General features: G+C 50.5%; 1 protein-coding gene and 1 pseudogene across 2 annotated transcripts in view; both read right to left on the minus strand.

Moving 5' to 3' along the window:
- SUPT5H (SPT5 homolog, DSIF elongation factor subunit) overlaps nt 1–16,839 on the minus strand; it is a 32,753-nt gene extending 15,914 nt beyond the window's left edge. The window contains exons 1-10 of one of the 2 annotated variants that reach the window (XM_055247825.2): nt 16,704–16,839; nt 16,366–16,527; nt 8,474–8,639; nt 3,628–3,693; nt 3,064–3,075; nt 2,479–2,548; nt 2,293–2,361; nt 2,113–2,178; nt 1,773–1,803; nt 1,397–1,465 (exon numbers count right to left, since the gene is read on the minus strand). In XM_055247825.2, coding sequence (XP_055103800.1) covers nt 1,397–1,465; nt 1,773–1,803; nt 2,113–2,178; nt 2,293–2,361; nt 2,479–2,548; nt 3,064–3,075; nt 3,628–3,693; nt 8,474–8,639; nt 16,366–16,440 — 624 coding nt within the window. In that variant the 5' untranslated portion in view covers nt 16,441–16,527; nt 16,704–16,839. The remainder of the gene's footprint in view (nt 1–1,396; nt 1,466–1,772; nt 1,804–2,112; nt 2,179–2,292; nt 2,362–2,478; nt 2,549–3,063; nt 3,076–3,627; nt 3,694–8,473; nt 8,640–16,365; nt 16,528–16,703) is intronic. The other variant, XM_055247827.2, reaches the window with a different exon arrangement.
- A 3,074-nt stretch (nt 16,840–19,913) lies between these two features.
- LOC129466784 (uncharacterized) lies at nt 19,914–25,132 on the minus strand (annotated as a pseudogene).
- Between the last annotated feature and the right edge of the window lie 631 nt (nt 25,133–25,763).

Raw genomic sequence — 25,763 nt, forward strand, 5'->3', positions numbered from 1 at the left:
GACAGGCAGAGACACTTATTAGTATAATAATGAGGAAGACATTCCACCCCCTACCCACCCCGAGACGGAGTCTCACTCTGTCGCCCAGGCTGGAGGGCAATGGCGCAGTCTTGGCTCACTGTAACCTCTGCCTCCCAGGTTCAAGTGATTCTCCGGCCTCAGCCTCCCAAGTAGCTGGGATTACAGCCAAGCGCCACCATGCCCAGCTAATTTTTGTATTTTTGGTAGGGACAAGGTTTCGCCATGTTGGCCAGGCTGGTCTCAAACTGGCTGGTTTCGAACTCCTAACCTTATGATCCACCTGCCTTGGCCTCCCTAAGTGCTGAGGATTCAGGCACGAGCCACCGCGGCCGGCCTTTGAGGAGGACATTTGAGCACATTTAAAATCACAGTTTGCAAACCCCGCAACTGTCTACTTGGTTGCACTGGGTCACACCTAGTGGTTGGACAGGTAAAAGCATGATCCCTAGCAGGGATCATGTTATCTGAGAAAGCTACCAGCCAGCACCCTTCATAGCGTTTGCCCTGGTTCCCAAACTGCCAATTTAGCCTCTGACAACAGCTCTGCTAAGTAAATGCAAGCTGCAGAACAAGTCCTAGCTGAGAGCTGGACATAAAGCCACCTAATCCTTTTTTTTTTTTTCACGCTGGAGTGCAGTGATGCGATCTCGGCTCGCTGCAACCTCTGCCTCCTGGGTTCAAGTGATTCTCCTGCCTCAGCTTCCCAAGTAGCTGGGACTACAGGTGTGCACCACCACACCCGGCTGAGTTTTGTATTTTTAGTAGAGACGGGGTTTCACCACGTTGGCCAGGCTGGTCTGGAACTCCTGACCTCAAGTGATCTGCCTGCCTCAGCCTTCCAGAGTGCTGGTATTACAGGTGTAAGCCACTGTGCCCAGCCAAAAGCCACCTAATCCTAATGATGCTGAGAGGCAACCAAGGGGCCCAGAGAGGGGAAGTAGGTGCATCAGAGTCACACAGCTAAGAAGTGGCAAGGGCAGGACTCAAACTCTGTCAGTCTAAAGAAAGACCTGGGCCTTGGATGCAGCATTTGCTGCGTGGCATGTGGTGAAGTGGGTGATCCCAGCCCAACACGGCTGGTGAACAGGCAAACCCACTCTCACAAAGAAAAGGTGAAGGAAGCTAGCTGGCTGACTTCCAAAGGGCTACAAGGGTGACAGGACCCTGCCAGAAATGCAGAGAACAAAGACAACATATCCATCTAGGCCGAGAGGAGCCCTTCCATCTAGGCAGTGGTCTTATTCCAGCTCAAGCAGCTCACTCAGCAGGCAGCTCTGCTCAACACAGAGGCACCTGGTACCCCTGAAGTTGACAATGTCCTTCCCTCTGGGTGTTGCCATGTCTCCTCACCAAGCCGCCTGCCTACCCGACTTACCGTGTCTGTGAACTGGTAGGCAATGAACTTGCGCATCAAGGAAATCGCCGTGGCCCGTTCCTCCCCAATCTGGAAGATGAGAGGCAGATTTGAGAGAGATGACAGGATGGAGGAAAGGACACAGGAAAGGGGGCAGGAGACAGCAGCAAGAAAGATAAAGTAGGGCCAAGAGAGGAGAGAAAAAGAAGGATGGACAGCCAGGAAGATAGGAGGTGGGAGATAGCCAGTCAGTAACGTAGAGTGAGGGACGGAGACAGAAGGACCAAGTGACTGGCAGGCCACGGAGACCCGGGACAGACAGACAGACACTTCTCCCCCACAAAGCAGCCTCCCTCATTCTCCCACCTCCTCCAAGCCCCGAGGTCAGAGCACATACCTTACATTTGACAGTCCACAGATTGGGATCCCTAAGCAGCAGAGGAAAAGGAAACCCTTCAGGGAAGCTGGATCTTCAGTAACAAACAGACGAACCCCCAGGGCCACCCCCTTCCTCTGGTTTCACATCCAGGTTCCCCCATACGCACTGGCTTCCCCACGCTTCTACCCAGGAGCAAGAGGAAAGAGAAAGTGCCACCTTGCCCTCCCTACCCCCGCCATCCACCACACTGCCTGTGTGACTCTGCCCTGACTTATTTCAGGGAGCCACCTGTTTGAGCACCATCACCCCATACAAGATTCGCACCCCAGCATGGCCCCCACCATCCCAACCCCCTTACTTGACTCCTGGGAGCAGCTGCTGCTGGGTGATGTCATCTGAGAGCTCATCAGATCCTCCATACACCCTGAAAGGAGGAGGGCAGTCAGGAAGGAAGGGGTGAAGCTCTGTCAGATCCCCGCCCCTTCCCGCTTAGGGACCACCTGCTCCCTGCCCCGACCTGCCCCCGCCATGCCCTTACGTCTCTCCCACAGATGACTTGGCATATTTCTTCATGTAATACTCGCCCAGTTCTTCTTCTCGCTGGTCCCTGGAGCACAAGGGGGGAAGCAAACACGACTTGAAGGTTGAGGACAGCAGGTGGGCTAACCTACCCCCAAATCTCCCCACAGGAGCCAATCCCACTATGTTTCCCTTCCTTGCCCACCTCCAGAGGTTTTGCAAGCGGCGAGCCCCAGAACGATCTTCATCCAGGACAACATTATCGATATTGGAGGCTGAAAAAAAATGGGCAGAAGGCGTGAGCAATGGCAGGTGGAGGGCAGGGGCCTGGAGAAAATAGGGGCGTGCAGCTAACAGGGCCAGGGTTTGGCCCTGGGGCAAGATGACATCTCACAGAGGAAATCCCAACCCTTCATCCCCTAGTCTGTCCTACTCAGCATCCTGCTTCTTGTCAAAAAGACTGGGGATGGGGCCCAGCAAGTTGGGGGGCTTCCAGCTGTTCCCATCTCAAAGTCACTGTCCAGGCACACCCTGGACTGCACCCCACCCCACACATCGCTACTGCCTACAAATGCTCAGTCCCAGACAGACACATCCATGCTTTCCCAGGTCAACAACTGGGGTATACCTGGCCCCAGAACTCCCTGACTGTGGATCCTACATAGGTCAGAGCCCCCAGGGCCAGACCGGGGCTGGTGGGGAGGCTACCGGTGAGGGCAGGTGCCTCAGGAAAGAGGAAGTGTCAGGATATGGGAGGAAGGTTGGGGAATCATACTTTTCAGATTCTTACCTTCAATCTCTTCTACTTGGAGGAAGAGGAGGTGGTGGTGGTGGTGGTGGTTGTGGTGGTGGTGGTGGTGGTGGGCGAGGGCAGACAAAGTATGAGCCAAATTATAGCAGCAAAATCAACCAATGGGTTGGGGGAGGGGAAGGGAGGGACACAGAAAGGTTGAAAATCAAAAGTAAAGGCCAGGCACCAGGTGGTTGGGGAGAAGCCGAAATGTATGAGGCGCACAGAACGGAAAATAACGGGGAAAGGGGGGCACTGGCCCAGGAAGTGGGGGGTATCTTGGGACAGAGCTCGCCCACCCTACAACCCCAGAAGGGATTCACTGGGCCCTGGGATCCCAGAGTTCTCTCCCCACAACATCCCCAGCCCACAGCCCCACCCCCCACTCATGGGCCTAAAAGGAAAAAGCAGGGAGCTGGTCTCTCTGGGAAGGACAGAAAGAAGCAAGGTGAGGACGGTGGGAGTTGGGGTGTACAAGGGATGGGGGGTGGGGGGAATGGGCTCTGAAGACCCTCTCAGCCACCCTCTTCCCAGTAGTCTTGTGGAGGCAGGGCTCACACACACCTTTCTCTAGGATGTCCTCTGCTCCATCCTCCCACTGGTCCTCGTCCTCATACTCATCGTCAACATCTGAAACGGAAAGGCCAAGTGGTAAGTGACAAAGGTGACCTCATAACAGCTCCCAGGACACGAAGCATCTCCTCTGGGAGATATGCACTACAAATCCCCACTGCACAGAGCAGGACACTGAGGCTCCGACAGGGAGGCACTCATCTGGGGCCGTGCCACATAACTGGTGCACGCATCAGGATCGAGGGGGACATACAGCTCCAACTAGCTCTAAAAGTCATCCCCTCTCCTTACTCCACTCCCAAATCCCTTTTAAAAAACTAAGATCAAAGTAAGCAAAAAGAAAAGTTCCCTCCCAACTATCAAAAACTGATCGATACAGTTTTTTAAAAGATGGTTCGTGGTCTGTTGGTTTTATGATTCTCGTACACTTACAACAGCTAATGCTGAGAGCATACTATACACCCTGCCCTGTTCTGAGTACCTGACACAGGTTCCTCACTGATCTTCCTGGCAACCCCGAGGGAGGCACTATCGCTGTTCCTGTTTTACAGCAAGGGCTCTGAGACCTAGGGAGATTAAGGAACTTGCCCACAGACTCAGCTGGGATCTGAGAGGCAGTCTGGCTCCATGGTCCATGTACTTAATCTCTTCACTATGTTGGATGTACTGCTTTGTAGGTATCAAATATTACACTAAAAACGTAATACATGCACATAATGAAAAACTCCAATGTCTATACAGGATGTAAGTATCAATTAAGTCTCCCTCACATTTCTAACCCCTAGTATCTCAGTAACCTTTCCCAAAGGCAACTCCGTGACTAGTTTCTTGCCTAGAGATGATCTGTGTACATATATGAAATCCATGTAAGGCTGGACGTGGTGGCTCACACCTGTAATCTCAACACTTTGGGAGGCCGAAGTGGGAAGATCACTTGAGCCCAAGAGTTTGAAACCGGCCTGGGCAACATAGTGAGACCTCCTAAATCCAAAAACTTAAAAAATTAGTTAGGGTTGGGCACGGTGGCTCATGCCTGTAATCCCAGCACTTTGGGAGGCCGAGGCGGGTGGATCATGAGGACAGGAGTTCATGATCAGCCTGGCCAACATGGTGAAACCCCCGTCTCTACTAAAAATACAAAAAATTAGTCGGGTGTGGTGGTGGGTGCCTGTAATCACAGCTACTTGGGAGGCTGCGGCAGAGAATTGCTTGAACCCGGGAGGTGGAGGTTGCAGTGAGCCAAGATCACACCACTGCACTCCAGCCTGGGTAACAGAGGGAAACTCCGTCTCAAAAAAAAACAGTCTAGTCAGGCCTGGTGATGCATACCTGTGGTCCCAGCTACTCAGGAGGCTGAGGTGAGAGGATCACTTGAACCTGGGAGGTAGAGGCTCCAGTGAGCCATGATCATGCCACTGCACTCCAGCCTAGGAAACGGAGTGAGATCCTGTCTTTAAAAAAAAAAAAAAAAAAAAAAAAAGGGCTGGGCATAATGGCTCATGCTTATAATCCCAGCACTTTGGGAGGCCGAGATGGGTGGACCACCTGAGGTCAGGAGTTCGAGACCAACCTGGCCAACATGGTGAAACCCTGTCTCTACTAAAAACACAAAAATTAGCCAGGAGTGGTGGCGCGCACCTATAATCCCCAGCTACTCGGGAAGCTGAGGCAGGAGAATCGCTTGAATCCGGGAGGCAGAGGTTGCAGTGAGCCGAGATCACACCACTGCACTCCAGCGTGGGCAAGAGAAACTCCGTCTTAAAAAAAAAAAAAAAGAGGCTGGGCGCAGTGGTTCATGCCTGTAATCCCAGTACTTTGGGAGGCCAAGGTGGGTGGATCATGAGGTCAGGAGTTCGAGACCAGCCTGGCCAACATGGTGAAACTCTGTCTCTACTAAAAATACAAAAATTAGCTGGGCATAGTGGCAGGCACCTGTAATCCCAGCTGCTCGGGAAGCTGAGGCAGGAGAATCGTTTGAAACCAGAAGGTGGAGGTTGCAGTGAGCTGAGAATGCACCACTGAACTCCAGCCTGGGTGAAAAAGCGAAACTCCATCTCAAAAAAAAAAGAAAAAGAAAAGAAAAGAAATGCATGTAATCCACTCCGCCACCACTATGTTCCCCCCATGTAATTTTTTTTTTTAGACCGAGTCTTGCTCTGTCGCCCAGGCTAGAGTGCAGCAATCTCGACTCACTGCAACCTCCACTTCCCAGGTTCAAGCAATTCTCCTGCCTCAGCCTCCCAAGTAACTGGGATTATAGGCGCCCGCCACCGCACCCAGCTAATTTTTGTATTTTTAGTAGAGACAGGGTTTCACCATCTTGGCCAGGCTGGTCTCGAACTCCTAACCTCAGATGATCCACCCGCCTCAGCCTCCTAAAGTGCTGGGATTACAAGCATGAGCCACCGCGCCCAGCCCCCACGTTAATTTTTTTAACACAATGTCCTGTACCTTCCTTTTTCTCAAAGCTACTACTAACTCAGAGCTCTCCCACAGTAGCACGTACCTCATATACTATATGGCCCATAATTTGTTTAACCAGGCCCTAATCATCAATAAACATTTAGGTCACCAAACTTTTGCAACTGCGAACAGGACTACAACAAGCATCTTTGTTCTCATGTCTTCATGCACTCATGCAAGTTTAACCACAAGGTAAATTCTAAAGAGGAACTGCTGGGTCAAAGGGTTCCTGCATGTTAAATGCTAACAGGCACTGCCACATAGCCTTCCACACAGGCAGTGCCCACCAACACTTCCACCACCAACATATGGGTGTCCCTGGGAGCCCACAGCTTTTACCCAGCATGGCATCCATTCTCTTGTTCTCCAAGAATATCCAGAGCACCTCCTGTCCCTTTGACAATAAACTAGTTTTCTTCTCAGGTAAAACAGTCCCAGGAAAACAGACGGAGGATGTGTTCTAAGTAACCCCTCTTCCGATAGGTAAGGGAAAACAAGCACATTCATTATCATCATGGAAGTATGAACTAGTCTTATCTTTTCAGGAACTGATATTTGGCCATAAATATCAAAAATCTTTTTTTAAAAAAAATGCGGCTGGGCATGGTGGCTCACGCCTGTAATCTCAGTACTTTGGGAGGCCAAGGCGGGCGGATCACAAGATCAGGAGTTCGAGACCATCCTGACTAACACAGTGAAACCCCGTCTCTACTAAAAATATAAAAAATTAGCCAGGCATGGTGGCACATGCCCATAGTCCCAGCTACTCAGGAGGCTGAGGTAGGAGAACCAGTTGAACCCAGGAGGGAGAGGTTGCAGTGAGCCATCGCGCCACTGCACACCAGCCTGGGCGACAGAGCGAGACTCCGTCTCAAAAAAACAACAACAACAACAACAGCAACAAAATATACAACCTTTGCCTAGCAATTTGACTAATAGGGATTTAACACGTAGAACAGAGATTTTTCATCTGGGGTGGTCTGTGTTCGATGAAAAAACTACAGCTCCTATTTTCAGTAATCTGGAATTGAAATTTAGCATTTACATCAATTACATACAATGGCAACAAACCACACAATGTTAGCTGTGTCACCGGCTCTTTCACAGCACATTACAGCTGTAGGTATTTCAAGGCAGTATTTACACTCACTGCTACTCGAAAATTAGATTCTTAGACTACCTACAAAGTCTTATTACCTAAATATGTTAACAAAGAAACACATGCACCAAAATGTTCTTTTTAAATATTCTGATAACTGTATTTCAATAAATTGTCTTCTTTGGAATCCCATATATTTTGTTTTATGCATTTCAGAAAATGATTCTGACAAGGGAACAGGGTTTCACCAGACTACAAGGGGCCGTTGCACAAGAAAAGTTAAGAACTCTGGTCCTTCACGCCTGTAATCCCAGCACTTTGGGAGGCCCAGGCAGGTGGATCACGAGGTCAGGAGATGGAGACCATCCTGGCTAACACGGTGAAACCCCGTCTCTACTAAAAATACAAAAAATTAGCCGGATGTGGTGGCTGGCGCCTGTAGTCCCAGCTACTTGGGAGGCTGAGGCAGGAGAATGGCGTGAACCTGGGAGGTGGAGCCTGGCAGTGAGCCGAGATCGCGCCACTGCACTGCAGCCTGGGCGACAAGAGCAAAACTGTCTCAAAAAAAGAAACAGGGCCAGGCGCGGTAGCTCACGCCTGTAATCCCAGCACTTTGGGAGGCCGAGGTGGGCGGATCACAAGGTCAGGAGATCGAGACCATCCTGGCTAACAAGGTGAAACCCCGTCTCTACTAAAAAATAGAAAAAATTAGCTGGGCGTGGTGACAGGCGCCTGTAGTCCCAGCTACTCGGGAGGCTGAGGCAGGAGAATGGCGTGAACTTGCAGTGAGCCAAGTTCAAGTTCATGCCACTGCACTCCAGCCTGGGCGACAGAGCGAGACTCCACCTCAAAAAAAAAAAAAAAAAAAAAAAGAAAGAAATGGAACTAAAAGTGGAAGCTCAGCCTCTGCTCAGCACTGGCCGAGCACTATGACATACCAGCCTCAGGACCGGGCGCGGTGGCTCACGCTTGTAATCCCAGCACTTTGGGAGGCCGAGGCGGGCGGATCATGAGGTCAGGAGATCGAGACCACGGTGAAACCCCGTCTCTACTAAAAATACAAAAAAATTAGCCGGGCATGGTGGCAGGCGCCTGTAGTCCCAGCTACTCCGAGAGGCTGAGGCAGGAGAATGGCGTGAACCCAGGAGGCGGAGCTTGCAGTGAGCCGAGATTGCGCCACTGCACTACAGCCTGGGCGACAGAGCGAGACTCCGTCTCAAAAAAAAAAAAACAAAACAAAAAACTCAAAAAAAAAAACCAAAACAAAAGACATACCAGCCTCGTCCAGAATGAAGCCTCCATGGCGGGGTTTCTTGGGAGGCCGGTCATCATCTTCTTCCTCCTCTTCCTCATCATATTCCTCCTCCTCTTCCTCCTCCTCTTCTTCCTCAGGCTCTTCTTCTTTCTCACTGCCCGCTGCACTCCGCCGCTCTTCCTCTACCTACAGGGGTCAGGCAGGGTTGTAGCACCAGAATTCTACTACCCCAAAAATCCAAAAACCAAGTTCCCCACCCTAAATCTGACTTCAGATCGGCCTGGCCAATCATAGCCCACTTTGCTCTGCATATATCCCTTTCACTCTAGCCTGGCCTCTCCGGTTACCATCCTATCTCAGCGACAGCACTGCGATCTCCCCAGCCACCCAAGCAACCCTGGGAGTTGACCCGGGCTTCTCCCTGCACTAGACCTCTTGCTCACTTTCCACTGGGTCTTTAAGTATAATAGCTCGATGAAGCTTGGTCCTTGGGCCTCACTTCTTTCTTTTTTTTTTTTTTGAGATGGAGTCCCATTCTGTCTCCCAGGCTAGAGTGCCGTGGCACAATCTCGGCTCACTGCAACCTCCACCTCCTGGGTTCAAGCAATTCTCTTGCTTCAGCCTCCTGAGTAGCTGAGATTACAGGCGTGCGCCACCACACCTGGCTAATTTTTGTATTTTTTTAGTAGACACAGGGCTTCACCATGTTGGCCAGGCTGGTCTCGAACTCCTGACCTCAGGTGATCCACCCGCCTCTGCCTCCCAAAGTGCTAGGATTACAGGTGTGAGCCACAGCACCCAGCCCATCTCTTCCCATTCTACAACTCCCCAAGGCCATCTCGTCCTCTCCCTTAGCAGTGGTGGACATCTCTGTGACAGTGACTCCCATCTCTGTTTCTAGTCCACACTGCTCACCAAGATCACTGGCCACCCCTGTTGCTAATTCTGTGGCCATTCTGTATTCTCTACCATCCCAGCAGCATCTGGCACCCCAACCATGCCCTACCTGGAGAAATGCTCCTCCCTTGGCTTCTGCCGTACCACGCTCTCCTGGTTTTTCTCAAAACTCCACTGGCTCCTCTTCAAGCTCCTCTTACTGTTAACCCCTTCAAATCTGACATGGATTACCACAGCTCAGTCCAGGGCCACTTTGTTCTCCCTCCATGCACTCTCTCCCTGTCCATTTTACTTTCCATGATCTCAGTTCCTGTCTCTCGAGATGACACCCTCATCTGTCTCTAGAGTCCCACTTTTTTCCAGAACTCAAGACCTCCATGCACCAGCAGCATCCTGGATGCCTCCCCCAGATGGCCTCTGAGCCCTTTCATACTCACTGTGTCCCAAACTGACCTCAGTGTCTTCCCCTAGACCTGTGCTGGCCTCCTCCAATTACCGACAGGCACCAAATCCTCATCCTTTCTGCCTGTTAACATCATTTCTCCAACCCATCCTTTTCCCCCAGCCTCATATATCTGAGCCTAGGCCAGGACACTGCCTTCTAACACCTGGATCCTTACCCTAGCCTCCTCCCTACTCTCCTGGCCTCTAATCCCTCTTTCCATACCAGAAACAACATTAATGGATGCATACCAAACTTCAATCTTTAACTCATTAACTTCACGACTTCTTCCATGTCATTACTATAATCCATTTACCTAATACAGGTTGAACATCCCTAATCCAAAAATCTGAAATCTGGTCAGGCGCAGTGGCTCATGCCTGTAATCCCAACACTTTAGGAGGCCGAAGCGGGTGGATCACCTGACATCAGGAGTACAAGACCAGCCTAGCCAACATGGTGAAACCCCGTCTTTACTAAAAACACAAAAGCTAGCCCAGTATGGTGGTGGGCACCTGTACTCCCAGCTACTCAGGAGGCTGAGGTAGGAGAATCGCTTGAAACTGGGAGGTGAAGATTGCACTGAGCCAAGATTGTACCACTGCACTCCAGCCTGGCCAATGGACCGAGACGCTGTCAAAAAAACAAACAAACAAAAAACTGAAATCTGAAAGGTTTCAAAATCTGAAACATTTTCAGCACTGACATCATGCTCAAAGGTCATGCTCAGGCTGGGTGCGGTGGCTCGCGCGGATCACTTGAGCTCAGGAGTTCAGGACCAGCCTGGCCAACATAGTGAAACCCCATCTCCACTAAAAATACAAAAAAAAAAAAAACCTAGCCAGGCATGGTGGCGCACCTGTAGTCCCAACTACTTGGGAGGCTGAGGCAGGAGAATTGTTTGAACCTGGGAGGCACAGGTTGCAGTGAGCCAAGATCGCACCACTGCACTCCAGTCTAGGCGACACAGCAAGACACTGCCTCAAAAAACAAACAAACAAACAAAAAAACAGTCACGCTTAAAGTAAATGTTCACTGGAGCATTTTGGATTTTCAGATTAGGGAATGCTCCAGTGCAAATATTACAAAATCAAAAAAAAAAATCCAAAATCTGAAACAGTTCTTGTCCCAAGCATTTTGGATAATATTCAATGTGTATTTTCTTCAAATCTACTCACCTTCTTACTTTAAAGAAAAACATTTCTATGTTATGCAATATTTCAAAATTTAAAACTTTTTGAAGGTTGGTCATAAACACAAGGTAACTATAACGATAAAAGCAAAATAATGTTATTAAGACGCAGCAAGATACTGCTGCCTGCTGCAGGCTCTAAGCCTAAGGCCTGTTCTCCCACCCAGAGGCATTCGAGACACAGTAGCACTAAAATGAAACTTTCTCATGACCCAATCTTGACACACAACTGAAAAGGAAACATTCTCACTAAAGGATTCAATGTAGCTTAAGGTCTTGTCCTTATTCCACCTAAAAGCACCTTTCATCATCCCCAACCTAGAATATATGGTACAGTCTTAGAAAACTGTAATCTAGGCCGGGCGCGGTGGCTCACACCTGTAATCCCAGCACTTTGGGAGGCCGAGGCGGGCGGATCACAAGGTCAGGAGATCGAGACCATCCTGGCTAACACAGTGAAACCCCGTCTCTACTAAAAATACAAAACAATTAGCCGGGCGAGGTGGTGGGCGCCTGTAGTCCCAGCTACTTGGTCGGCTGAGGCAGGAGAATGGCGTGAACCCCTGGGGGCGGAGCCTGCAGTGAGCCGAGATCACGCCACTGCACTCCAGCCTGGGCAACAGCGAGACTCTGTCTCAAAAAAAAAAAAAAAAAAGAAAACTGTAATCTAAAATATGAACCTGACCATTTGGTCCCCTGCTCAGCTTCAGCCAGCCTGAACTAGAAGCACATGCTCTGCCTGCTGCCTCTCCCCGTTTCCCACCATTCAGGACTGCCTCCCCAACACTAGGCCTCAGCTGCACTCAACTACTTGGACCATACTCTCTCAGCGCTGGCCATCATCCATGCTGGTTCTCTGTATAAAAAGTCCCCTCTGGGGCTGGGCGCAGTGGCACGCGCCTGTAATTCCAGCTACTCAGGGGGCTCAGGCAGGAGAATCACTTAAACCCAGAAGGCAGAGGTTGCAGTGAGCCGAGATCGCGCCACTACACTCCAGCCTGGGCGACAGAGTGAGACTTCATCTCCAAAAAAAAAAAAAGTGTGCCTCCCATTCACACTTCAACTAAAATATTCCCTCCTTAGCTAGGCATGGTGGCTCACACCTATGATCCCAACACTTTGGGAGGCCAAGGTAGAAGGATCACTTGAGCCCAGGAGTTCGACACCAGCCTGGACAATCTGACAAAGCCCTGTCGCTACCAAAAATACAAAACTTAACCAGGCATGGTGGCAAATTCTTGTTGTCCCAGCTCATTGACAGGCTGAAGCAGGAGGACTGCTTGATCCTCAGGAGGTTGAGGCTGCAGTGAGTCGAGATCACACCACTGCACTCCAGCATGGGTGACAAAGTGAGACCCTGTCTCAAAAAAAAAAAAAAAAAAAAAAAAAAAGGCCGAGTGTGGTGGCTCATGCCTGTAATCCCAGCACTTTGGGAGGCTGAGGCAGGCGATCACTTGAGGTCAGGATTTCCGAGACCAGCCTGGCCAACACGGTGAAACCCCATCTCTACCAAAAACATAAAAATCAGCCAGGTGTGGTGGCGCACCCCTGTAATCCCAGCTACTCAGGAAGCTGAGAGAGGAGAATTGCTTGACCGTGAGGTGGAGGCTGCAGTAAGCCGAGATCGTGCACTCCAGCCTGGGTGACAGAGCAAGACACCAAGACAAAAAAAAAAAAAAAAAAAACAAACCAACCTTCCTCCTCCAGGCAGCCATCCCCACCCCCTCTCCCCCAGGCAGAGTCAGGCACATCCTCTATGCTCACAATTCTCTGGGCTCCCTCCATAACAGCCCTGACCACTTTGAGCCTCCCAAGAGTAGGGCCCAGTCCATCTCAGGCACTGCTGGGTCCCCCAACATCACCCAGCCCAAGGCCAAGCACAGAAGACTTCAGAAATATTTGCTTAACACAAATCTCGACTAGCCCACAAGGAAGCGCATTTTAACAACCAAAACTATGACAGGACCACAGGCTGATTTCTAGGAACCTTGTCATCAGTTTCCCTCTGCCAGGTCCCAGAGAAGCCTCTTTCCAAACCTGGCTCCTTCCTCCCAGTGGAGGGTGCCCCCACCACTCTCTGCATCACCTCAGGGCTTGGATGTGCTCTCGGTATCCTCAACATCCCCTGCAGTAACTGTGTATCTATTAAACTACCTCTGCCCTGAGACTGAGATCTCCATAAGGGAGACTGTGACCCCAACATGACAAGTCAAGGAACATTTGTTTTTTTGTTGTTGTTTTTTTCTGAGATGGAGTCTCGCTCTGTCTCCCAGGCTGGAGTGCAGTGGCGCGATCTCCGCTCACTGCAAGCTCCGTCTCCTGCGTTCACGCCATTCTCCTGCCTTAGCCTCCCAAGTAGCGGGGACTACAGGGGCCCACCACACGCCCGGCTAATTTTTTGTATTTTTAGTAGAGATGGGGTTTCACCGTGTTAGCCAGGATGGTCTCAATCTCCTGACCTCCTGATCCACTCACCTCAGCCTCCCAAAGTGCTAGGATTACAGGCGTGAGCCACCGTGCCCGGCCAGAACATTTGTTGAATGAATAAATGAACAGGTTACTGGAGCCATGATGGGTGAACCAGCAGCCCCCCTCAAAAGTAGCTCATTATTTGCCATCCCTACCTGTCTAGCCACAGAACCCTGTCCTTCAAGGACCATGTCACCATTTGGCTATCTGAAAAGGCCATCCAGTCCTGTCCCTGGCAGCGGGGACAGGCCTCACAGTGCCCTCTTGCCTCACCTGGTAACTGAAGAGGAGCCAGCGTGGGGCGGGTGGAGGGGGTCAACTATGGTGTAGTGTTGGGGAAGTGAGACTAGTACAGTGCAAACGAGAATGTCCCAGACAGGAAATGGAACTGGGGATCTTGGTCTCATTTCCACCAGACTTTAACCACCAAGCAGTGTGTCTCCAAGCCATGAATCAGAGACCAAGAATCCAGTGCTACAGCTTAGAGAAAAGGCCCTCCCTGTCACTTTCCCACCACAGCATCCCAATTTCTCCAACTCTTCACTGCAAGCCTGGAAACCAGGCACTCTCCAAAGGTTACAACAAAAATTGGCAATCAAATGTCCACAGAGGATAAGCGGGCAACATAAGCGACAGGGACAAGTCACCCCAAACACACAGCACTCTCCGTCTACCAAACGTTTTCCAGAACACAGCCACGTGAAATCTTTTCCTTTTCTTCACTCTGCCACAAGGCAAGCAAGAGCACAAATGGCAACTAACATCCTGGGAACTGGAGAAAATTCCCAGCTGTAAGTAGGGCAGCCACTCATCAAGCAAACTGCTGCTCTGCAGAACAACTCTGGGTCCCAGGGTGCCAGCTCCTTCCATTTTCCCAGAAAAAGAAATCTTAATCTTTATGTTAAATCTCCCTCACAAGCATCGGCAACTAATTTAAAAAGCCAGTTTAAGTTTCTGTGCATCAAACAAGGGATCTATAATCACCATGTTATCTGTTTACTGGTTTGTGATTGCTACCTACTAAATGTCAACTCCAAAAAAGCAAAGATTTCCTACCAGACACCTGAGAAGTAAGTGGAACACAGTAGTAGATGCAAACACTGATTTGTTCAACAAACGAATAAAACAAAAATAAGTTTAAAAGGTGGATAATGGGCTTGGTGCAGTGGCTCACGCCTGTAATCCCAGCACTTTGGGAGGTCAAGGATGGTGGATCACCTGAGGTCAGGAGTTCAAGACCAGCTTGGCCAACATGGTGAAACCCCATCTCTACTAAAAATACAAAAACTAGCCTGATGTGGTGGTGCATGCCTGTAATCCCAGCTACTCGGAAGGCTGAGGTTGCAGTGGGCTGAGATCATGCCACTGCACTCCAGCCTGTGTGCAACCTAGAGAGACGCTATCTCAAAAAAAAAAAAAAGCATTACGGCAAATAAAAGAACATTTGAAATCAGAAATGCCCCAGGAAGTGTTGGTTTTTTGGTTCCTGGAACAGAGGTACTCAACAGACCCAAAGCCAGAGTGATCCTTTCAAAACATTAGATCACATCTTCCACTTGCTCAAACTTTTTTGTGGTTTCACTTTACTCAGTTAAGACCAAATTCCTTACCACAGCCTTCAAGATCCTATATGACTTGGCTCTCATAAATTCTTTGTTGCACTCACTCTGATCCAACCAAAGTGGACCCCCTTTTTTTAGAGGGTGGTGGGGAGACAAAGTCTCACTCTGTCACCCAGGTTGCAGTGCAGTGACACCATCACAGCTCACTGCACCTTCACCTTCTGGCTCAAGCAATCTTCCCATCTCAGCCTCCCAAGTAGCTGGGACTACAGAAGCGTGCCACCAAGCTTAGCTAATATTTTTATAAGACGGAGTCTTGCTCGTCGCCCAGGCTGCAGTGCAGTGGCGCAATCTCAGCTCACCACAATCTCCACCTCCCTGGTTCAAGTGATTCTCAGCTTCAGCCTCCTGAGTAGCTGGGATTACAGGTGGGCGTCACCATGCCAAGCTAATTTTTTTGTATTTTTAGTAGAGATGGGGTTTCACCATGTTGACCAGGCTGGTCTTGAACTCCCGACCTCAGGTGATCCACTGTCTTGGCCTCCCAAAGTGCTGAGATTACAGATGTGAGCCACCAAGCCCGGCCTCAGCTAATTTTTTTTATATTTTTGTAGAGACAGGGTTCCGTTGTGTTACCCAGATTGCCCTCGAACTTCTGGACTCAAGTGATCCTCCCAGCTTGGCCTCTCAAATTGTCGTTAATCCTTGAACACGGCAGACACACTCCCATCTTTGCACCTGCTGGTCCACCTCACTGGAACACTCCACTTCCAACTAACCACGACTCACTCCCTCACCTCCAACAAGTTTTTGCTCAAATGTCACCCCTCAGACTCATGCTGATGACCTTATTTCAAGAGCAACCAGGACTCTCCATTCCCCTTTTCTGTTCTCCTTTTCTCCAGAGTACCTTCCAGCTTACTATACAGTTTATTCCTTGGGTATATTTATTTACATTCCCGAAGACAGACATTTTTAAAATCTTTTTGTTTACTGGTGTACCCTAAGAGCAAACAACTGCGCCTGGTACATAGTAGGCACTACAAATATAGTTATGGAATGACTAGACGTAACTAAAAAAAAAAAACTAATGCTAAGTGCATACTATATGCACACAGAGTAAACTTTAAAAACATCACCTGTTATCTCACTGGACCTGACCCATTTCTGGCCTCCAGAACCTGTCCCTTTGCTTGACTTCGACTTGCCTAATTCTCTATCTCTTGCGACAATCTGGGAGTTCCCAGAAGCCACAGCCCGCTGTGAACCCCTCGAGCCTCCCACAGGGGCCTTTCTGCCCGGAGTCCTGTCCCCAGACGCAATGTCTCCCCCAGCGCCCCAGCCACAGACCTCGGCCTCCTCGCCGTCACTGCTGCGCTCGCTGTCCTCCTCCTCGGAAAAGTTGCTGTCCTCGCTGTCCGACATCTTCCGCTGCTGCTGGGAAAGACAGCAGCCTTGGCGCGTCCCACAATCCTGCGCTCTACCCCGAGCCTCAGTTTCCCCGCTGGTTCCCTGGGAGAAGAAAACCCCTTAGCGCGCTTCCGGCAGGCTCGTTTTGGCAATCGCGAACTGGAGTGCGGACCCCCTCCTACGCCACATGCTAGATCTCCTCAGTTTCCGAATCTGTTCCCTACACCTCCCCGGCCCCCGGCGGCCCCCGGAACTGCCACCTCTGCACGCGCACTTACCTCTCGGACTCCACCTCCGCCTTCGGTACCAGCTGCTGTTTGCACGACGCCTGGCTGGGGCTGACGGGTCCTCTCGCGAGAACCTACCCGTTGGCCTCGCCTAACACGAGATTTCCGGGGCGGGCACGGGCGACGCACTTCCAGGTCGCCATCTTGAGAGAGGCAGGGCTGGACTAGGCAGAGGGCGGGGCGGACATCTGCAGAGGGTCAGGCGGGGAAAGGTTTTTTTTTTACCTCCCGGCTCGGCGACGAGGCTGAAAGTCATGTTTGAATTTAGTGAGCCGTTTGCTCGTTAGTCCAGAACACTAGCGCGGTAGGCCAAGCCGCGAGGAGGCGGCGAATCAGCGAATAGCAAATTATAAAAGAAACCAGGCTTTATCTCCTAGGCCCTCTAAAGCATCCCCAGGAGATACGTATCCCCATTTTGGAGAGAACGCTGAAGCTCAGAAAAACTCAGTGGAAAGCGGCAGACCCAAGCCTCCTCGCCAAGTCTGAGTGACCGTGAAGCCCTGGTTTTTCTTTCTTTTTTTTTTTTTGTAGAGTCGGGCTGTTGCCCGGCCTGGTCTCAAACTCCTCAAACTCAAACTCAAAAGCCATCCTCCGGCCTCGTCCTGCCAAAGTGCTGAGATCACAGGCATAAACTGCCGCGGCCGGCCCAAGTCCCTATTTTTCTTTCCAGGCTCCCTAAATTCATTTAAAGGCGAATTTATCTATTAGTAATGACGGCTGACGAGTGGCAGCAGAGTGGACAGGTGTAATGGAGAGATGAAAAATGAACCTTCGGCCGGGCGCGGAGGCTCACGCTTGTAATCCCAGCACTTTGGGAGGCCGAGGCGGGTGGATCACGAGGTCAGGAGATCGAGACCACAGTGAAACCCCGTCTCTACCAAAAATACAAAAAATTAGCCGGGCGTGGTGGCGGGCGCCTGTAGTCCCAGCTACTCAGAGAGGCTGAGGCAGGAGAATGGCGTGAACCCGGGAGGTGGAGCTTGCAGTGAGCCGAGATTGCGCCACTGCACTCCAGCCTGGGCGACAGAGCAAGACTCCGTCTCAAAAAAAAAAAAAAAAAAGAAAAATGAACCTTCGCCTGTAATCCCAGTGCTTTGGGAGGCTGAAGCGGGAGGATCGCCTGAGGCCAGGAATTTGAGACCAGCACGGGCAACAAATTGAGACCCCATGTATCCAATTTTTGTTTTTTTTTTTTAACGTGGTGTGGTGGCGTGTGCCTGTGGTCCCTGCTACTCCAAAGGCTAAGGTGGGAGGATCACTTGAACCCAGGTTGAGGCTTAAGTGAGCTATGATTGCACCACTGCACTCCAGACTGGGTAATAGAGACCCTGTCTCTAAAAAAAAAAAAAAATTAAAAAATTTTTAAAAATTGAAAAATTGGGCCGGGCGCGGTGGCTCACGCCTGTAATCCCAGCACTTTGGGAGGCCGAGGCGGGCGGATCACGAGGTCAGGAGATCGAGACCATCCTGGCTAACATGGTGAAACTCCGTCTCTACTAAAAATACAAAAAGTTAGCCGGACGAGGTGGCGGACGCCTGTAGTCCCAGCTACGCGGGAGGCTGAGGCAGGAGAATGGCGTGAACCCCAGGGGGCGGAGCCTGCAGTGAGCCAAGATTGCGCCACTGCACTCCAACCCAGGCGACAGCGAGACTCCGCCTCAAAAAAAAAAAAAGAAAAAAGAAAAGAAAAATTAACCTGATAGGGGACATTTTAAAAATCTGAAGCCTGCCGGGCGCGGTGGCTCACGCTTGTAATCCCAGCACTTTGGGAGGCGGAGGCGGGCGGATCACAAGGTCAGGAGATCGAGACCAAGGTGAAACCCCGTCTCTACTAAAATTACAAAAAATTAGCCGGGCGTGGTGGCGGACGCCTGTAGTCCCAGCTACTCGGAGGCTGAGGCAGGAGAATGGCGTGAACCCTGGAGGCGGAGCTTGCAGTGAGCCGAGATCGCGCCACTGCACTCCAGCCTGGGTGAAAGAGCGAGACTCCGTCTCAAAAAAAAAAAAAAATCTGAAGCCTATGTTGGGCGTGGTGGCTCATGCCTGTAATCCCAACACATTGGGAGGCTGAGGCGGGCAGATTGCCTGAGGTCAGGAGTTCGAAACCAGTCTGGCCAACATGGTGAAACCCCTCTCTACTAAAAATACAAAAAAATTAGCCGGGCGTGGTGGCATGCGCCTGTGATTCTAGTTACTCGGGAGGCTGAGGCAGGGGAATTGCTTGAACCAGGGAAGTGGAGGTTGCAGTGAGCCGAGACCGCGCCTCTGCACTCCAGCCTAGGCAACAGAGGGAGACTCCGTCTCAAAAAAAAAAAAAAAAAAAAATTAGAAGCCTCAGGACATATTGGTAAAATTTCTCACATAAGTATGACACACCTGGATTCAATTTACCTAAGCTTGGTATACTTACTTAGTTACTAGGGAATGGGGTGTAGTTATGATGGAAGCAGGCAGTGAATATACCTGAAGGTGCGTGTGTCTCCCCAAAAGCACACACTCCCAAATCCAGCAATCCCAAACTGAGTCCAAGATAGATTGGGGGGGGGCTGAGCACTCTGTCGAAAGGTGTTTCCCCTTCCTTAAGCTTGGTTCTTTTAAATAGCAGCTCTTGAAAATAGGATTCTCGGCCGGGCGCTGTGGCTCACGCCAGTAATCCCAGCACTTTGGGAGGCCGAGGCGGGTGGATCAGGAGGTCAGGAGATGAAGACCATCCTGGCTAACACCGTGAAACCCCATCTCTACTAAAAATACCAAAAAAAAAATTAGCCGGGCGTGATGGCGGGCGCCTGTAGTCCCAGCTACACGGAAGGCTAAGGCAGGAGAATGGCGTGAACCCGGGAGGCGGAACTTCAAGTGAGCCGGCAGAGCTAGACTCCATCTCAAAAAAAGAAAATAGGATTCTCGGCCGGGTGCGGTGGCTCATGCCTGTAATCCCAGCACTTTGGGAGGCCAAGGCAGGCAGATCACCTGAGGTCAGGAGTTCAAGACCAGCCTGGCCAACATGGTAAAACCCTGTCTCTACTAAAAAATACAAAAATCAGCCAGGTGGCATAGTGGCGCACACCCGTAATCCCAGCTACTCGGGAGGCTGAGGCAGGAAAATCTCTTGAACTTGAGAGGTGGAGGTTGCTGTGACAACAGAGCAAGACTCCCTCTCAAAAAAAAAAAAAAAACAAGAGAATATGATTCTAATATTAATCACTACAGACACTGCTGCAGAAAGTCATTCCCTGCAGAAAAAAGAGGGCACAGTCATTTCCCCCCCCTATGGAAGTTTCTTCCTTGGTGGATCCGTGGTTCTGAACTCAACTCTGGTAGCACATCAGAATACTTGAGAAGATTTTAGAAAGAAAGAGTTGCATAATAGCCCTAAACTGGAAACACAAAAATTAGGGCCGGGCGCAGTGGCTCACTCCTGTAATCCCAGCACTTTGGGGGACCAAGGCAGGCGGATCACGAAGTCAGGAGTTCAAGACCAGCCTGGCCAACATGGTGAAACCCCATCTTACTAAAAATACAAAAAAAAAAAAAAAAAATAGCCAGGTGTGGTGGCACATGCCTGTAATCCCAGCTACTTGGGAGGCTGAGGCAGGAGAATCACTTGAACCAGGGAGGTGAAGGTTGCAGTGAGCAGAGATCGCACCACTGCACTCCAGCCTGAGCGACAGTGAGACTCCATCTCAAAAGAAAAACAAATTTTGGTACATCCATCCATGCAACAGAATAGTAGCAACTACCAATACACCCATAAATGAATCTCCAAAACATTATGCTGAGTGAAAGCAGCCAGACATCAGGAGATGTCCAGCATGATTCCATTCATATGAAACTCCAGAGCAAGCAAAACCAACCTATACAGACAATGCAGATTAGTGGATGTCTGGGGCTGGAGAAGGAGGTAGAAATTGACTGGGAAGAGAGATAAGGAATGCTTTGGGGTGATGGAAATGTGGCCATCCAGTCCAGCAGCCAGTGCACTCCAGCCTGGGTGACAAAGGGAGACTCTGTCTCAAAAAAAAAAAAAAAAAAAAAAAGTCAGGTGTGGTGGCTCATGCCTATAATCCCAACACTTTGGGAGGCCGAGGGGGGAAGCTCGCTTGAGCCCAGGAGTTCAAGATTAGCCTGGGCAATAAAGGGTAACCCCATCTCTACAAAAAATATGAAAATTAGCTGAGTGTGGTGGCATGCACCTATAGCCTTAGCTACTTGGGGGGCTAAGGTGGGAGAGTCACTTGAGCCTGAAAGATCGAGCCTGCAATGAGTTTTGATCATGCCACTGCACTCCAGCCTGGGTGAGAGTGAGACCCTGTCTCAAAAAAATATATGGACAGATGCCGAGTACAGCCTGTGCAGCATAGCGAAACCCTGTCTCTAAATAATAATAATAATAATATAGATGCTCAGGCTCCACCAGAGACCACTTATCAAATTATCTGGGTTGGGGTCTGGCCATCAGTATTACTTGAAAGTTCTCCAAGTGGTGGGCTGGGCACGGTGGCTCATGCCTGTAATCCCAGCACTTTGGGAGGCTGAGGCGGGCAGATCACAAGGTCAGGCATTCGAGACCAGCCTGAGCAACATTGTGAAACCCCATCTCTACTAAAAATACAAAAATTGGCCGGGCGCGGTGGCTCACGCTTGTAATCCCAGCACTTTGGGAGGCCGAGGCGGGCGGATCATGAGGTCAGGAGATCGAGACCACGGTGAAACCCCGTCTCTACTAAAAATACAAAAAAAATTAGCCGGGCGTGGTGGCGGGCGCCTGTAGTCCCAGCTACTCGGAGAGGCTGAGGCAGGAGAACGGCATGAACCCGGGAGGCGGAGCTTGCAGTGAGCCGAGATTGCGCCACTGCACTCCAGCCTGGGCGACAGAGCAAGGCTCCATCTCAAAAAAAAAAAAAAAAAAAAATACAAAAATTAGCCAGGTGTAGCGGCGTGTGCCTGTAATCCGTTACTTAGGAGGCTGAGGCAGGAGAATTGCTTGAACCTGGGAGGTGGAGGTTGCAGTGAGCCGAGACCACACCACTGCACTCTAGCCTGGGCAACAGAGTGAGACTCTGCCTCAAAAAAAGAAAAGAGGCCGGGCACAGTGGCTCACGCCTGTAATCCCAGCACTTTGGGAGGCCGAGGCGGGTGGATCACGAGGTCAGGAGATCGAGACCATCCTGGCTAACACGGTGAAACCCCGTCTCTACTAAAAAATACAAAAAAATTAGCCGGGCGAGGTGGCGGGCGCCTGTAGTCCCAGCTACGCAGGAGGCTGAGGCAGGAGAATGGCGTGAACCCTGGGGGACAGAGCCTGCAGTGAGCCGAGATCGCGCCACTGCACTCCAGCCTGGGTGAAAGAGCGAGACTCCTTCTCAAAAAAAAAAAAACGAAAAAGAAAAGAAATTTCTTCAAGTGGTAATTATTTGTAGCCAGGGATGTAGGGATATGAGCCACAGGACCCTCCCTGTTCTCAAGGGATAGGGATGAGGTTAGAGAATACCTGTGCCCTTCTCTGTCCCTTCCTGGAAGAAGAGAGAAGAGTATCTAAAGGAGGGTGAGAATGGGGGCAGGTGGGGCAATTTATCCAACTCCCTGCCCAAGAGGTCAGAGACTTCAGATCTCACCTTACTTTCCTCCTTCTTACCTCTTCTCCTTGGCTACTAGGGCTCCAGGTGGGGTCCTCTGGCCTAGATGGAAGAAAAGGCTTAGGGTTTGGGAGTTGGAGCTGAAGACTATTCCCTCCCTCTCTCTACCCAGCCTCTCTAGGTGTACCTAGGAGCCCATGTCCTCCAAAGCTCAGGCTGTGGTAGGGTGCCGAGCACAAGCTCCCTGTAGTAACTCCAAGAGGGGGACAGGTCTCTGGGGATGTCCTTCACAGGGCAGGCAAGAGCCCTGGCTGGCCACCCACAGCCGGGACCCCAGGGGATCCAGCAGGTACTGCAGCTGGAACACAGCAGTTCCCATAGATGGTCCCTCCTCAAACCCAATCACAGACAGCTCCAACCTGAAGCAGCCTAGAGTCTCAGCAGGACACACAGTAGGGACAAAGTGACCTGGTATCTATGGGTAAGGGCATGAGTCCAAGCCCCCACTCCCAAGGTTTCTTATCTGTGGCCTGGAACAAACCCCTTCAGTTCTCTGGGCCTCAGTTTCCTCATTTGTAAATAGGGCTCTGGATAATGCCAACCTTAAGGCCTGACACTATCCCATGCTGTACTTATGTGCAAGTTAGAAAAATACACTCAGCTGGGCACAGTGGCTCATGCCTGTAATCCCAGCTCTTTGAGAGGCCAAGGCAGGAGGATCACTTGAGCCCAGGTGTCCAAGACCAGCCTGGGCAACACAGTGACACCCCATATCTACAAAAAAAAAAAAAAAAAAAAAAAAAAAAAAAAAAAAAAAAAAAAAAAAAAAAGGTCGGGCCCAGTGGCTCACGCCTGTAATCCCAGCACTTTGGGAGGTTGAGGCAGGTGGATCAAGAGGTCAAGAGATCGAGAACATCCTGACCAACATGGTGAAACCCTGTCTCTACTAAAAATACAAAAATTAGCTGGGCATGGTGGCACATGCCTGTAGTCCCAGCTACTCAAGAGGCTGAGGCAGAAGAATTGCTTGAACCCAGGACGCAGAGGTTGCAGTGAGCAGAGATCGCTCCACTGCACTCCAGCTGGCGACAGAGCAACACTCTATCTCAAAAAAAAAAAAAAAAAAAAATTAGCCATTAGCTATTTGTGGTGTCACGTGCATGTGGTCCCAGCTACTCTGGAGGCTGAGGTGGGAGGATTGCTTGAGCCTAAAAGGTCAAGACTGCAGTGAGCTGTGATTGTGCCACTGCACTCCAGCGTGGGGGACAGAGCAAGACCCTGTCTCAAAAAAAGAATATAAAAAGACTTTCCGGCCGGGCGCGGTGGCTCACGCTTGTAATCCCAGCACTTTGGGAGGCTGAGGCGGGCGGATCACGAGGTCAGGAGATCGAGACCACGGTGAAACCCCGTCTCTACTAAAAAATACAAAAAATTAGCCGGGCGCGGTGGCGGGCGCCTGTAGTCCCAGCTACTCGGAGGCTGAGGCAGGAGAATGGCGTGAACCCGGGAGGCGGAGCTTGCAGTGAGCCGAGATTGCGCCACTGCACTCCAGCCCGGGCGACAGAGCGAGACTCTGTCTCAAAAAAAAAAAAAATAAAAATAAAAAAAATAAATAAATAAAAAAAAAATAAAAAGACTTTCCTTAAGTTCCTTCTAAGTCTTGATTTTATTAGAACAAGATACTTTACTGCCATCTGCCGGAAGTTGGCAAATATGCAAATCTACAATGTCCAGCCTGTGAATACAGTACTGTCTTTCTAGATGTGGGATCCTTGTGCAGTGTACAACGTTCACATCCATACATGGCGGTCCTATCTATCCTTTAGGATTGGTGTAAAGAGTAAATAAGCTGCCGGGCGCGGTGGCTCACGCTTGTAATCCCAGCACTTTGGGAGGCTGAGGCGGGCCGATCACGAGGTCAGGAGATCGAGACCACGGTGAAACTCCGTCTCTACTAAAAATACAAAAAATTAGCCGGGCGTGGTGGCGGGCGCCTGTAGTCCCAGCTACTCAGAGAGGCTGAGGCAGGAGAATGGCGTGAACCCAGGAGGCAGAGCTTGCAGTGAGCCGAGATTGCGCCACTGCACTCCGGCCTGGGCGACAGAGCGAGACTCCGTCTCAAAAAAAAAAAAAAAAAAAAGAGTAAATAAGCTAACATACTTAAAGCATTTAAACCAATACCTGGCACAGAGTAAGCACTATTTACACGTAGCTGTAGTCATCATCATCATTTGTCACTATATGCCTCCCTATTCTAGGTGTTGGAGACAGCAGTGAGCAAAATATATCTGTCAAGGCTAGGGGCTGGGTCAAGGAGACAGTCCCACTATCTGCTCCCCGCAACATATTCATATGGTCACACAGCAACCCTCACACATGGAGACCACTGAATTCTCTCAAAACCTGCAACTGCAGAAAGAAGCGAATGCAATACTCACTGCGAGATCATCTAGGGTGTAGAGGGTGTCATTATTTTTGTTTTCCTACAGTTCAGGGGTAAGGAGGAGAATCAGATCTTGGAGGGAAAGAGGCTGACCCTTCCTCAAACACACCTCCTACCACGCCCCATCAATTGGCCCACCCTGTCTGCTGGCTCTGCTCCCCACTCACTAGTATCTTCAGAGGGCCGCAAGGAAGTAAAAAGCCTCCCTCCAGCAGAGGGGCGTTCCTAGGCCCTCCCAGGGCTGTACAAGCAGGAGGATGATCCACAGAAGCAACATGGGCACCTTGCTCACTCCCAGGCCTTCTCTGGTGCTTGGTCTGGGGTTCTGGAAGAGAGAGGTATAGGAAGGGGGAGCAGAGTGGAAGGCTGAAGTGGGTGAGGGGAACTCCCCCTCCACCCCCCATCCCATCCCCTGCTTGCTCCACTCAAGCCACAGATAATTCAGGGAGTGTGCCCATAGAGGCTGGGGAAAGATGGTGACCCCAAAGTTGGGAGGGCTTAGGTCAGAGCACTCCCTGACTCCCAAGCTCAGGGACGATAGATACGAGACTTAGCAAATGTGTGAAGATCAATCTGGAGAGACTAGAGAACCTGAACTCCCCTGCCCAACAGGCCCTTAAGACAGTGCAGGCTAGGCCGTGGCTCACACCTGTAATCCCAGAACCTTCGGAGGCCGAGGTGGGCGGATGACTTGAGGTCAGGAGTTCAAGACTAGTCTGCCCAGCATAGTGAAACCCTGTCTCTACTAAAAAATACAGAAATTAGCTGGGCATGGTGGTGCATGCCTTTAATCCCAGCTACTCGGGTGGCTGACGCAGAAGAATTGCTTGAACCCAGGAAGCTGACGTTGCAGTGAGCTAAGATCAAGCCACTGCCCTCCAGTCTGGGCGACAGAGTGAGACTCCATCTCAAAAAACAAAAAAGAAAAATTATTAGTCAAGTGTAGTGGTGGAGGCCGTAATCTGGGCTACTCAGGAGTCTGAAGCAGGAGAATCTGTAATCTCAGCTACTCCAGAGTCTGAGGCAGGAGAATCG

The sequence above is a fragment of the Symphalangus syndactylus genome, chromosome 17 (assembly GCF_028878055.3).
Source record: "Symphalangus syndactylus isolate Jambi chromosome 17, NHGRI_mSymSyn1-v2.1_pri, whole genome shotgun sequence".
NCBI classification, from domain to species: domain Eukaryota; kingdom Metazoa; phylum Chordata; class Mammalia; order Primates; family Hylobatidae; genus Symphalangus; species Symphalangus syndactylus.